The following is a 14088-nucleotide window of genomic DNA, read 5'->3' as shown; positions in this document are numbered from 1 at the left end:
GACCATTCAGTGAACAGATGAAATACATGGGCAATGTGTACCAACCCGACCCGGCACGTTCCATTCGGATGCGAGAATCATAGGCCAACAAGTTGATTATGGTCATTTTCATTTACTGTTGTTATCTTGCATGTAGTAGTTATCTGACATTCTACACATTGGCATCACTGCAGGATAAACCATAACATTTTCAAGTACTTGAAATTAGGGTCATAATGTTTGACACGAACACGTATTCGGATTGGATGTTTACGTCAAATTCAAAAATGTTACCAATAGGCATACGTGACGTTTTTATGTAGTTCATTAACTTGACATTGGTACGAATGTATGATATTATAGTTTTTGCAGTTCAAAAAATGAACCAACAAACCGAAAATTTTGAACCAATGAACTCCCATGGTCATTCCATGAATTTTTTATTTAAATGCTAAAGTTCAAAACTAATGAACGCTCGCTTATTGATATTAAAAACAAAAACAAAATAAACAATGAAAATTAACTCCCTTTTTCTCGAAGACTCGAGGTTATAGGTAACCTCACATGAGTCCAAAAATGAAACTATCCAATAAGAAAAGAAAAGAGAAACAAAATATAAAAGCTGAGGCCGTTATCTTCCCGCGAAACACTTCTCCAGTCCCCCATTTCACAGTTCACCTTCTTCTCCCTAATCAAGCAGCAATCTCTACCTAAATGGCTTCAATCTCAGCCGTTGGATCTCCGCCGCGACCGCTGACGTCAGCCTCCGCTAGTAAACCTTCAACCCCAGTACGTGGTTCTGAGTTTACTCTCTGTTCGATGTGTCGGAGACGGCGCGGACCTCAATCTGTTCTGGATTCAAGTGCAGACGGAGGCGGTTAGTAAAATTAGCCACGACCCATGAAAATTCAGAGGTTGGATGCTTCTATCAATATTTAAGTTTGAATGAATTTTGATAGGTGGAAGTGGAAGCAATCTCGTGAGTACTAGGCGATTTATTGAGCGAAGAAGTTTTGTTTTTTCATCCATTGGTATTGTAGCTGCAGCATTTTGTAATGCTTCAGAGGAAGGAATAGCCCTGGCTTCTCAATTTGCAGACAGTAATTTTCTTTTTATTCCTTTTTCCTAATGCTGCTTTATATATAAGTGCTTCTACAATCTGGGTAGCAATTTAAGCATATTACTTGCTGATTATTATTGCATTGAAGATTTTTTTTTTTTTTTTTTTCCAACTACTTACAGTGCCAGCACTTAGAGGGAAGGACTATGGCAAGTCCAAAATGAGTTATCCAGACTACATAGAAACTGAGTCAGGTCTTCAGTATAAGGTCACTTTTATTGGAACATAACATAACCTCCTTTTTTTAGTGACATTCATTAGCTCTTCAAAGTTTTATTTTCTTTATTTTAAATATATATGTAAGAACAATGCAGGACTTGCGACTTGGAGATGGCCCCAAACCAAAGGTGGGAGAGACAGTTGTGGTAAGCCGGCTACCCATTCTTTGAGTGCATATCTTAGAGTTTTCACTTGGGTTTTCACTTTTCATTTGTAATCGGGCATTTTATATCCAGATGAGGTGTGTGTTGGAAATTAGAGAAAATTTGTTTCGATGAATTTGTCTCTGTAGTCTGTGGTATAAAAAACTATGAACGAATTTCTGTTTGTTCGGACAGAAATTTTAGATGAAGCCAACATAGAAACCTCTCAAGAAAAGCAAGAGCTAGAAATATCCCTATATATTACATTGGCAAGGCCTGAAGGTTTAAACAGATTCATGCAGGCTTGCACTTCTTAGACGCAATTGGTTTGGCTTTAAGTTGGGTTCTTTGTAATGGTTTATGATCTTTGGATGCATTCCAGGTTGATTGGGACGGTTACACTATAGGATACTATGGCCGTATATTTGAAGCTCGGAATAAGACAAAGGGTGGTTCATTTGAGGTATGGAATCCTTCTCATCCGTTAACTCAGAACTTCATAGCATCGCAGAAACTTTAATTAATAGACTCTGTTAAATGGTTTCTCAAATGCAGGGTGATGACAAGGCCTTTTTCAAATTTAGAGTAGGATCTCAAGAGGTGAGAATTTTGTGGCCCAATTGAGCCAAACAATCTTCACCTTTAGTAGTGTGTTTTGTTTGTTCTCTACAATACGTGAGATTACATAAGGTACTGTTTGTTGTTAATATAATATAGTGCAACTGTATAGATTAGGATTCAGTTGGGACAATGAACTACTCATTTACATTGTACCATGGAGCTTGTGTTCATTTGCTTTTTTAGCATGTAATTAGTTGAAATACTTGATGAGTGGCCTCTAATGGTGCTTTGTGGTTATTGAATCTTCAGGTAATACCAGCTTTTGAGGAAGCTATTTCAGGCATGGCTCTTGGTGGCATTAGAAGGTGCTGCATCTTCTTTTCTGTAGCATATAGCCTTTGCTTAAGGAATTTTCAAGCAGTTAGGTTGAATCCACAATATAATACACATTATACACCGCAAAATATATGCAACTTTCACAATCTAGTTCACAGTGATGCAGGATCATAGTGCCCCCAGAATTAGGATATCCTGACAATGACTACAACAAGAGTGGCCCGAGACCCACAACTTTTTCGGTATTTCTTGCATCCTTTTTGGTGATTCTTGTAATCCAATTCTTCGTGCTCTTCTGAAGGTGCAATGTTGATGTGTCACAGGGCCAACGAGCCTTGGATTTTGTGCTGAGGAACCAAGGGCTGATAGACAAGACTCTTCTGTTTGATATTGAGCTCATTAAGATCATACCAAACTGATTTCCTTTCAACATTTTTGACAGGAAATCTCATAGTTGGCCAAAGTTTTGGTATACATATCATGAGTTTCTTGTTTAATATAGGAGGATGAAAGATCTGAATAAGCTGAGGAAGCCGGTTTGTTAGATACCACCAATGTCGAAGGGCTTGAAGCTGTATTTCTACAGAGCTGAGAGGTTCTTACTTAATTCAGTTTTTACTTATTTCTTCTTCGCTTGCTTGAAATCAAAATTCTGGCTGGTAGCTAATTGTCCGTAGCACCCAGTAGTGCTTGCTCATGATAGACGAGAGGATAAGAAAAGCTAGTTTATACTTTCTAGTTTTAGCTGCCTGTGTTATCAACTTTATTTTTTTCTTTCGTTTTGTTTGTATTTAATAAGCTTGTTGTAATCTATATTCTTTATGCAATACATCTGTATAGTTAAAGGATTATATTGCAACAGCTAAGCTGGTAAAGTGGTAATGATTAGCCTTTCTGGTGCATTAATTACTTCTCTATACATGTAGCATAGATCTTGTTCTCATTAGGTGGAAGTGTCAGTTGGATGTTTGCAAAGCTATTGTTGTTTTTCGAATTTTTACGAGGAAAATTCCGCAGTATACTTGAATTAAAGTCAAAACCTAAAAGTAGTCAAAACCCAAATACTTTTAGGACTTCTTTTTTATTTTAATGAATCCATTTTTATGTTATTTTATGTTATTTTGTACTACAATTTCTTTGTTTGTGAGATCATTTTGTCGAGAGCTTTTACTCTATTTATAAAGTTTTTGCTTAGTTTTTTTGTTTTGGTCAAACCATCAATCGGCGGTTCCTTGTTAAGAGATTCTCCTTTTGTTGCTCGTAACACGATACAAATTGTATTATACTTTACCCGTTCAATAGGCTGGATTCTTGATGAGAAGAAGATTCACGTCTAAAATCCTTGGGCAGTCAAAACTGAAAAAAAATATAACTAAACAGGATCTACAATCAAGTAAAAGAGCCAATAATTTGGTAGAGGGTAATTCTAAAAGGACCCCCCTGGCACTCGCTAAACCTTTCAATTTTTTTTCCTTAAATATTTCCAGTTTTATCCTAATGGTAAAAAAACAAAAACAAAAAAAATCCAGAAAACCTGCTAACGACCCAAATAGTTGTTGCCATTAGTTAACAGAAAGCTCTCGTCGCTTGTACCGTACCATCACCTTTCCTTTCACACCCACAATCATGGCATTCCAATCGTCCTTGGGAAAATGTGATACCAGATCCAATTCAAAATTCCTCAGCAAATGGCTCCATATAGCCTTTATCTGCAGGTATGCAAAAGGCTCACCAAGGCATCCATGCCTGCCACCTCCAAATGAGATATATGAGAATGCCCCTGCCACCTTGTCTTCTTCTCTCCCAGCAGCAAATCTTTCTGGATCATAGCTGTCTGGATCCTTGTAAATATGAGGAAGCCGGTTGGCAAAAGCTGGTGATGTGGCAATTATGTGTCCCTTTGGGATGTCATATTCTTTCCCCTCACGAGTTTGTACGCTAAAATCACTATGTGAGCTTCGCAGCAGCATGGTTACTGCAGGGTGCAGTCTCAGAGCTTCCTTGATGCAACGATACAAGACATCCATCTCAGCCAATATATCATGATCAACCTTCTTCCCATGCTTTGCCATTATGTTTTTCTGCTCCTCTGTCACAGCAGATAAGTACTCCTTGTGACGGAGGAGACAGGCCCCAGTCCAAGTGGAAGTGATGGAACTAGTGTGTTGCCCAGCAAAGAGAGCAGCAATGAGCAAGCCAGTGACCTCAGAATCAGTTGTTGGTCGACCATTTTTGTACTTTGAATCAATGAGACATTGCAACATGTCATTCTCAGACTTGTTAGCATGTCTACGGGAGTTTATGATGTTTTGAAAGATTTCTCCAAGCTTCTTGCGTGCCTGGTCACGGCGACGGTGAGCTGGTATGGGCAGGTACGGGAAGATGACACTAATAGGAAGCATGCCACGGTCAAGATCATGGAACAAAGCCGAAACATCATCAAAGAGTTTATCACGAACTTCCCGACCCAAGAGGCATCTACTGGCTGTCAAGATGATCAGATGCTCCAGCTCATACTTTATGTCCACTACTCCGCTGTCTCCCCACTTGGAGAAGTAATCCTGCACAGTACAGATTGAAGACACGAAATTAACACTATGTATAGGTTTTCTAGAACAAGGAATAGTGCACAAGTTAAAAGTTCTAAAGAGTTGTTTGTGCCTCTAGTTAATCAGTAAACAACAACCAGGCAAGGACTTTGTGTGTGTGTTTAGATTGAATAATACTTATAGGAAGGAAAATGATGAAAGCTTTTGTCACCCGGCCCCAGACTTGTGTGCATCTAATGGATGCTTGGTGGTGATTGACTCTCTTGCTGATTCAGAAGAAAAAATAAGGGAAAAAATAATTGGCAACATGAATCAAAGCATGACTGAAGAAATCCAATTAGAAAATAATAGAGATAGTTGTCCTTCTCAAGACACAAACACTACAAATCGTTTCCCCTTTTCCTTTTTACTCAGGGGTTCATGCACTGGTCAGTCACTGTTTTATTTAAGTAATTAGCTGCCAGCCTGCCACTGTTTTATTGTTATAATTAATCTAAATCAGGAGAGAGAAACACATGCTGGTTTAAAAGGCCTTTATTCCCATCAATGTTCCCAGCAAAACTTGCAAGTCCTAGGATACTATTTAGGCCACACGGTAGAGAATTGTACCTAGCTTAAAGTCACATCTCATATTGCTATTTTCCTAAGAATATAGAGGATCTTCTTTTACGCATATGTAAATAAATTACTAACCATGTTGGAGCAGATTAGATAGACAATAAATAAGCCCATAAAAATTCAAAAAATAGTAATGATATTCAACCCAAACACTTTACCTCTGCTTCTGTAATCATCTGATCCACATATCCCTTAAGTTTACTCACCCTAAGAGCCTCTGAGAAAAACCTGAACTGCTCTTGCCGCACCGAGTAATCCACATCGAAGACAACTCCGGGGCCAAAAGTGGTCACATTGAACTTGTAGACCTCCTGCTGGCTAATATCAGACTCTGGGGCCTTGAAGAAGTGGGTGGAAACCTCAGGACCAATCAAGAAAGTGATGTTCTTGTTAAGTAGGTTCAATGTGAATACACTCCCAAGCTTTGGATACTCTTCACGAAGCATCACAATGGGACCTTTCAAGAAACGGAGCAGTCCCCCAAGCACAGGCCACGCCTTTACCACTGGAGGAAGACTCTTTCCGGGTCGGCCCATCATAAGCACTGAGATAAGCTTGGCCACCACTAGAGTGGCCAGAATCAGCAGACCCACACTGAAAATCTTGTAATCTACATCCATTCTCACTGTAATTTGGTGTAAGTACAGGAACCTAACCGCAAAATTCACACACAAGAATGTAGAAAATCAGTGGATTTGCAATGACCACTATCACTTATAACACAAACACAAGTTTTACGGATTTTAATGGTTGATTTCGATGAGATATAAGTTTGAACACCAAGCAAACAATTTATATAAGTGCTGAGTACTGAGAGTAGTGAAGGGAAATTAAGTTTAGACTGAAAAGCTAATCGCCGTCCCCATTTAAAGGGGTTTAATTTACACGAGCCGGAAGTTAGTCCACTTCAACTATGACATGAAATATTAGATTCTTCAAACAAGGAACCCACACATGACACATGATCCCTGAATCACTAACTGATCCCTGAATACACGAATGCAAAGAACAAAAATAGCAACCACACACCTTCTGCATGCAAGATTGTATGAGGGCATGATGCACACACTACTAATGCTGACTAATGGGCTTGGGCTATTTGTAGGTCTATGGGTTTAAGTAGGTAATACATATAATGGCCCATCAATGGGGTTAAGTAGGTAATACATATAACGGCCCATCAATGGGGTCTGGTACAGGCCCAACACTAATGGATCCTACAAAACCACATGTTCCTGTTGTGTAGCTTAACCATTCAAAAAACTCTAAAGAAGAATTACTTGGACATGTTCCTGTTATCACAGCTAGATCATTACAATTTACGACCCATGTGATCTCTAGGGGTTGGTTCTATTAACTATGATAAGAGACTTTACCTCAGCCACAAATATAGCCATAAAAGGCAAGAAAGATAGAAAAATAAATGTTAAAAATACACAAAAAGAAGGAAAAAGGTAACAGTAACCTGTATTTTCTCATCTCAACCCACCATGACTAGAATGACCATATAGCAAATGCAAGACTTAACTAGACCTAGGTAACAGGACTTAACATTAGCAAAACAAGCAACCAATCGCCTGTATTTGTTAAGAAAATTAGATATATACAGAATCTAAACGCGACTATATTCAGCTAACAAATGAGCCAAATGTGAAGTCTTTAGGAACAGATGGGGTAACAATTAAAGCAACAAAATTCATGTTGGCTGTTGAACGTTTCCAGAACCTCAAACTGTAATGCCAAGGGTCAGTCCCAATTTTTAAACATCAAGAAACTGAAAAGTAAACATAAGAACCAAAGTTGAGATAAATTTGTCGTTTAGAGTCTTAATTTGATAGGTTTTCAGCATACCAATTTTTGGGCCGATGCAGAAGATACAAAAACTGTAGCATTTGGTTCTTGAGCTGCAAAACTAGCCACATCATATTCTTTCCCTGTCAACAATAGACAAATCATATTAGCTATCAATTGTGCAGAAGTGAAATCATGCATTGCAGAGTCATATCCAAATCAGCTTCTTTGGCTATTGAAAACACCTTGACAAAAGAAAATGGGTATTCATAGGAGTTTGACTCTTCTACTAAAGTTCATGTATAATTAGTTAATTACCAGATGAACCCTCAAAACTGCCCAACTTTCCATCATGTTGAGACTTGAGCAACACTTCTTGGCCATCGAAATCAGGATTCTGCAATACCCCCATAAAAGTAATCAGTTAAATCTGATGATTGGAAAAAATCACGTTAATAAAGAATAATAGCAATGATTCTAATGACATGGTCATTCTTATTCCATCAGTACTCTGATGCCATGGAAGTCAATTCAGGCAGCTAGTTAAGGGTAAAGTTAAGTGGCCAAAAAAAAAAAAAAAAAAAGGGTAAAGTTGTTCTGGCTCAATAAACATGTTAAAACGTTAATAAGCAATAACAGCAATAATTCTAGGCTTATTATCAATTTTGCCCCCTGAATTATGATTTCATTCCTAATATGCCCCCTTACTTTTTAATTTTATCAATTTACCACCTAACAGTTACAACGTTATTCTAATGTACCCTTTCGGCTCAATTCCGTCATACCTTCCGTTAGTCTTGTTGACATGGCGCCTACGTGGCAAAGTATATTGGTCATTTCACCTACCTGGATCACTCAGACACTCCAATTTTGCTACATAAACATAAAAAGTGGGATCCACCCCTTTAATTTAATTCAAAACTTAAAATCTAAAACAAAAAAAATTATTTTAAACTCTAATATTTAGAAAGAAAAAAAAAAAACCAAACCCCACCATCCCCAAGGAATAAAATTTCGGGTTTCGAGGAAATTTCGATGGAAATTTCGATGGAAATTTCGACGGAAATTTCGAAGATTTTTAAATTTCGACAAAAATTAGATGGAAACGATGGAAATTACTATCAAAATACGGAAATTTTGAATGAAACTTTACCATATGTTTATTTAACATATTATCTACTAAATTGATAAAAAACATTGAAAAAACTAATTATATATATAGTAGGCTTCATGTGATATAAGATGAATATAATGTGCGCTGGAGACAAATACTGTTAAATAAAATTAGTATAATGAATAAATGAAATTAGTATATTATTTATACTCTATAATCTATACATTAAACCCTATATATTTTATAATCTATACTCTATATTGTTTAGGATATGGTATATGATATTAGGATTTAGGCCCTTTATGATATTTTTAATTATTTTTTATATAAAAAAATATTAAAGTTTATTGATTTAGGTTTTAAAAATAACCAAACGAAACTTCAAAATGGTCAAAAAAAATTCAAAACCATTTTTTTTCTTTACAATTGCCCAAATGCCTCAAACCCCAATCAACCCTAAACCTTTTAATTTTTTGCTCTTTTTTATTATTTCTTTCCCTTTTTTTTCTTTTTTCTTTTCTTTTTTTTTTCCTTTTTTCTTTTCTTTTTTTTCCTTCTTTTTTTTTTCCTTTTTTCTTTTCTTTTTTTTCCTTCTTTTTTTTCTCCTTTTTTCTTTTCCTTTTTTTTTCCTTCTCTTTTTTCCTTCCTTTTCCTTTCCCCCGTGACATCTCCAGTTTTTTTTCTTATCTCTTCCAGACTCTTCGTCATCCTCCCTCTCTCTCTCTCTCTCTCTCCCCAATCCATCACCAAGCCACCTCACCCTCACCACTTTCTCCCCCCTGCCGCGCGCCCTGCCGTGTTCCCCCCTGCCGCGCGCCCTCGATCTCCCTCGATCTCCTTCCTGCCGCGCCCCCCAGCCACCCCTGCCGCTGCCCCTCCACTTTCTCCCCCGATCTCCCCCTGCCGCTGCCCAGCGAAAACTTCGGCGAAATTTCGAAAATTTCGCCGAAATTATCCCGAAAATTTAACAAAACTCCGTTTCAATTTCGATCCCTCCTCAAATCAAAAATTTCGGCGAAATTTCGCCGAAAATTTCAAAATTTAAACCCTTGACCATCCCTTCCCCAACCCGTGCCCAGGCCACCCCCACCTCCCTAAACCCTCCCGATCAGAAACTCACCCCACCACCCTCTCTTCCCGATCACCCACCTGCACCGGCCCCACCACCATTCTCAGTCAATGACCCCTCTCCCCTCTCTCTCTCTCTCTCTCTCTCTCTCTCTCTCTCTCCCTCTCTCTCTCTCTAGATCTGCAAATTCAATTTTGTCTTCTTTATTTGATAATTGTTGGTTTTTGAATTATCAAGTTGGTTGAATTGGATCTACAAATCAAACTTCACAATCACTTCATGGTTTGTTGGGGAATTGGGGAGATCTTCAAAGCTAACAGATGGGAGGGGGGTGTGACGGGGCCGGGAGGGGCTAGGTTGGGGTGGGGTGGGGGGGAAAGGGAATTGCAGAAGAAAAAGAAGAAATAAGGGAGAAGAAGAAGTTTCTTTCATTTGTCAGGGAATTGAGATCAAATAAATAGACGATCAGTGTTTTCGATAAAAACATATAAATAGTTGTTGTTATAATCAAATGACTAAATGATTTCCGATTATGGAGATTTTTTACAGGGATGATTTTTGAAGTAAGGCCTAAAAAATAGATGGTTCGGATTTTGAGATTACATTGTGCGGTGGGCCCAACATGGTGGTTAGTTTTCTATTAACTTACTAACTAGTTAGTTTTAGAGTATTCTTTTATATTATATATATATATATATATTGATAAAAAATGAATATCCCACGCGGTCCAAATCAGACTTCAACCCAACTCACAAAGTTCAAATAATAAAAATTAGAAAATAAAAAGAATGATCAATATTTTCTAAAATTCTATGCAATGCAGCATGACATGTTAGACATTTTTTTTACTCTTAAATATTGACAAATTCACTTTTTTACTATTAGGATATAGATTTCCATCATTAGATATGTGGCATATAACTGTACCAAAGATGAACTCCATAAATTTTACCAAAATTATATCTACAATTTTTTTTTTTGGACGGAATTATAGAAGAGAGTAAAGCTTTATTTCTATGAAGCTGAGAGGTTCTTGCTTATTTAGTTGTCTCTACCACCCAGTACTCCTTACCCGTGAATGATGAGAGGATACAAGAAAAGTTTGTTTCAAGTTTTACCTGCCTCTGTTATCATATTTTTATTATTTGATAAGCTTAGATGCCATGTATATTCCTTAGTACGGTTAAAGGATTATATTGTATCAGCTAAGCTGGTGAAGTGGTAATGACTTGCCGTTCTGGTGCTTTAATTACTTCTATACATGTAGCATATTCGATGTCGTACTTAACATTCATTGAGGCATGTCGTACTTAGCATATTCCAACTTCCACCTTCCAAAGGTGGAAGACCCGGCCAATTTACCCGTTTAGCCTTGGGCAATCACACCTGAAGCAAATCTAAAGACCTGTCACAAAGTACAACTACAAGCTTCATCATAAATATATGACAACTAAACAGGATCCGCATTCGAATAAAAGAGCACAATGATCTTGCGGAAACATCAACAGTTAATTGCAAAAGGAGGAAGAAAATCAACACATACAAGAAGGGGCAAAAAGCGTCCTAGAGAACAGATAATTTAAACCAGCCAACCACCCTAAAAGTTGTTGCCATTAATTAACAGAAAGCTCCCGTCGCTTGTAACGCACCATCACCTTTCCTTTCACACCAACAACCATGGCATTCCAATCCACCTCAGGAAAAGGTGATACCAGCTCCAATTCAAAATTCCTCAGCAAATGGCTCCATATAGCCTTTATCTGCAGGTATGCAAAAGGCTCCCCAAGGCATCCATGCCTGCCACCTCCAAATGAGATATATGAGAATGCCCCTGCCACCTTGTCTTCTTCTCTCCCAGCAGCAAATCTGTCAGGATCATAGCTGTCTGGATCCTTGAAAATATGAGGTAGCCGGTTGGCAAATGCTGGTGATGTAGCAATTATGTGGCCCTTCGGGATGTCATATTCTTTCCCCTCATGGGTTTGTACGCTAAAATCGCTATGTGAGCTTCGCAGCAGCATGATCAGTGGAGGGTGCAGTCTCAGAGCTTCCTTGATGCTACGATACAAGACATCCATCTCAGCCAATATATCATGATCAACCTTCTTCCCGTGCTTTGCCATTATGTTTTTCTGTTCCTCTGTCACAGCAGACAAGTACTCCTTGTGACGGAGGAGATAGGCCCCAGTCCAAGTTGAAGTGATGGAACTAGTGTGTTGCCCAGCAAAGAGAGCAGCAATGAGCAAGCCAGTGACCTCAGAATCAGTTGTTGGTCGGCCATTTTTGTACTTTGAGTCAATGAAACATTGCAACATGTCATTCTCAGACTTGTCAGCCTTTCTACGGGAATTTATGATGATGGCAAAGATTTCTGCAAGCTTCTTGCGTGCCTGGTCACGGCGACGGTGAGCTGGGATGGGCAGGTAAGGGAAGATGACACTAATAGGAAGCATGCCACTGTCAAGGTCATGGAACAAAGCCGAAACATCATCAAAGAGTTTATCACGAACTTCCCGACCCAAGAGGCATCTACTGGCTGTCAAGATGATCAGATGCTCCAGCTCATACTTTATGTCCACTACTCCGCTGTCTCCCCACTTGGAGAAGTAATCCTGCCCAGTACAGATTGAAGACAAGAATTAGCACCATAGATGTCCATACACTATGTATAGGTTTTCTAGAACAAGGTATGCCACAAGTTAAAAGTTCCAATGAGATGTTTGTGCCTTTAGTTAATCAGTAAACAACACAAGCAGGAATTTCTGTGTGGTAGTGTTTCTACGTGTGGTTGGATTGAGTAATACTAATTGATGCTTGGTGGTGATTCACTCTCTTTCTAATTCAAAAGAGAAATGAAGGGAGAAAAAATTGGCAACAGAATCACAGCATGACTGAAGAAATCCAATTAGAAAAAGATAGAAAAAGTCACCCTTCTCTTCATGAAAAAAATCCTTATAACACAAACACTACATATTGTTTTCCTTTTCCTCAAGGGTTAATGCACTGTTAAATCACACTTCAAACCAACACTTGTACATTAGAGTCGCATCTCATATTGCTACTTCCCTAAGATTATATAGGATCTTCTCTTATGCATATGTAAATAAACTACTAAACATGTTTGGAGTCAAAATTCCAAAAAAAAAGTGATGACATTGAACCCAAGCACTTACCTCTGCTTCTGTAATCATCTGATACACATATCCCTTAAGTTTATTCGCCCTAAGAGCCTCGGTGAAAAACCGGAACTGCTCTTGCCGCACTGAGTAATCCACGTCGAATACAACTCCAGGGCCGAAAGTGGGCACATTGAACTGGTAGACCTCCTGCTGGCTAAGATCAGACTCTGGGGCCTTGAAGAAGTGGGCAGAGACCTCAGGTCCAATCAAGAAAGTGATGTTTCTGTTAACAAGGTTCAATGTGAACACACTCCCGAGCTTTGGGTACTCTTCACGGAGCATCACAATGGGACCTTTCAAGAAACGAAGGAGTCCCCCAAGCACAGGCCACGCCTTTACCACCGGAGGAAGACGCTTTCCGGAGCGAGATGTTAAAAGCACTGAGATAAGCTTGGCCATCACTAGTGTTGCCAGAATCAGAAGACCCCCACTGAAAAGCTTGTTATCCACATCCATTGTCACCGTAATTTGGTGCAAGTACAGGGACCTAACCGCAAAATTCACACACAAAAACGTAGAAAATCAGAGGCTTTGCAAAGACCACTAATTGTAATGAAAAAACAACAAAAGTTTACGAATTTGAATGGTGGATTTCGATGAGATCTAAGTTTGAACACCAAGCAACACAATTTATTGAAAAGAAACGTCGATTTTCAGGGCAAGCAAGCAATCAGTGAAAAGAGAAGTAGAATCTGAGAAGGGAACATATCCGATTGATGAAAAGTTGAAATAGAAAGACAATGCAGTACGGAAAACAAATACAAAGAGTAAAGAGAAAGGATAATTAATAAAGGCAAGCAATTGAGATAAGAAGTAGTAGAGATTAGGGTTTTGTACCTGATCGCAGATTGGAGCGCAGAAAAGATAGGAGAAGATAAAAGTCAGAGACACAGATTAAAACAGTCAAACTCAAACTCAAAGCAGTATTGAGTACTGAGAGACTGAGAGACTGAGAGTAGTGAAGGGAACTTCAAGTTCAGACTTTAAGCTAATCGCGGTTCCAATTTAAAGGGGTTTAATTCACCCGAGCCGTGGGTTAGTGCGCTTCAACTATGACATCAAATATTAATATTAATGATTTTTTTCTTTATTTCCGTGTTTTCAAATCTCACTGCTTCTTTGCTTAGTTCAAATGTTATATTTATTTATTTAAAAGAAAAATAGAAAATTAGTCTGTTATTGCAAATCAAAATTTGGAAAACGGTACAAGTGTAAGGCTGCGCTGGTTGGATCTAGAAAACGGTGGGTTCATGTGAAAGGTTGTATTATCGTACACGTGTTGGGTTTTAATTGGAGAGGGGAGTTTTATATAATTTTAGCATGTGTCAAGTTGAGGGAACGACAAAAACACTAAAGCAGAGGAGGCTGAGCTTTGATAGACGAGTGCGGAGAGTGCAAGGCCTTGATAGG

The 14088-nt window shown here is 38.5% G+C and overlaps 3 protein-coding genes and 1 non-coding gene across 5 annotated transcripts; 2 read left to right on the top strand and 2 right to left on the bottom strand.

Moving 5' to 3' along the window:
- The first annotated feature begins 584 nt into the window (after positions 1 to 584).
- Positions 585 to 3273, top strand: LOC147294611 (FKBP-like peptidyl-prolyl cis-trans isomerase family protein). Of its 2 annotated transcripts, none has more exons than XR_015120395.1 (9): positions 585 to 856; positions 939 to 1079; positions 1222 to 1307; positions 1414 to 1464; positions 1844 to 1924; positions 2017 to 2061; positions 2332 to 2387; positions 2517 to 2600; positions 2682 to 2754. XR_015120395.1 is itself a non-coding variant. In XM_086232398.1 (9 exons), exons 1-9 carry the CDS (start codon positions 694 to 696, stop codon positions 2775 to 2777), a joined length of 795 nt encoding a protein of 264 aa, XP_086088524.1. In that variant the 5' UTR covers positions 588 to 693; the 3' UTR covers positions 2778 to 3273. The 2 variants fall into 2 exon arrangements, 1 of the variants encoding a protein (XP_086088524.1); XM_086232398.1 differs by having other exon boundaries at positions 588 to 856; positions 2525 to 2600; positions 2682 to 3273.
- A 647-nt stretch (positions 3274 to 3920) lies between these two features.
- Positions 3921 to 6145, bottom strand: LOC147294609 (obtusifoliol 14-alpha demethylase-like). The gene is made up of 2 exons (XM_086233801.1): positions 5684 to 6145; positions 3921 to 4919 (listed from the first exon to the last, which is right to left on the bottom strand). The coding sequence occupies exons 1-2, from the start codon at positions 6143 to 6145 to the stop codon at positions 3921 to 3923; spliced, it is 1461 nt and encodes a 486-aa protein (XP_086089927.1).
- Positions 5095 to 5180, top strand: LOC147294610 (small nucleolar RNA U31b). Its single transcript, XR_015120965.1, has one exon. It is a non-coding gene; the product is annotated as a small nucleolar RNA U31b (small nucleolar RNA).
- Positions 6146 to 10943: 4798 nt separating the features above from the next.
- On the bottom strand, positions 10944 to 13883 carry LOC147294608 (sterol 14-demethylase-like). The gene is made up of 3 exons (XM_086231931.1): positions 13516 to 13883; positions 12673 to 13165; positions 10944 to 12111 (listed from the first exon to the last, which is right to left on the bottom strand). The coding sequence occupies exons 2-3, from the start codon at positions 13132 to 13134 to the stop codon at positions 11113 to 11115; spliced, it is 1461 nt and encodes a 486-aa protein (XP_086088057.1). The 5' UTR covers positions 13135 to 13165; positions 13516 to 13883; the 3' UTR covers positions 10944 to 11112.
- Positions 13884 to 14088: the final 205 nt, after the last annotated feature.

Source organism: Dryas octopetala, chromosome 2 (genome assembly GCF_963921425.1).
Source record: "Dryas octopetala chromosome 2, drDryOcto1.1, whole genome shotgun sequence".
Classification (NCBI taxonomy): Eukaryota; Viridiplantae; Streptophyta; class Magnoliopsida; order Rosales; family Rosaceae; genus Dryas; species Dryas octopetala.
The sequence above is the reverse complement of the archived record's forward strand: the minus strand, read 5'-3'. Positions and strand labels throughout refer to the sequence as shown.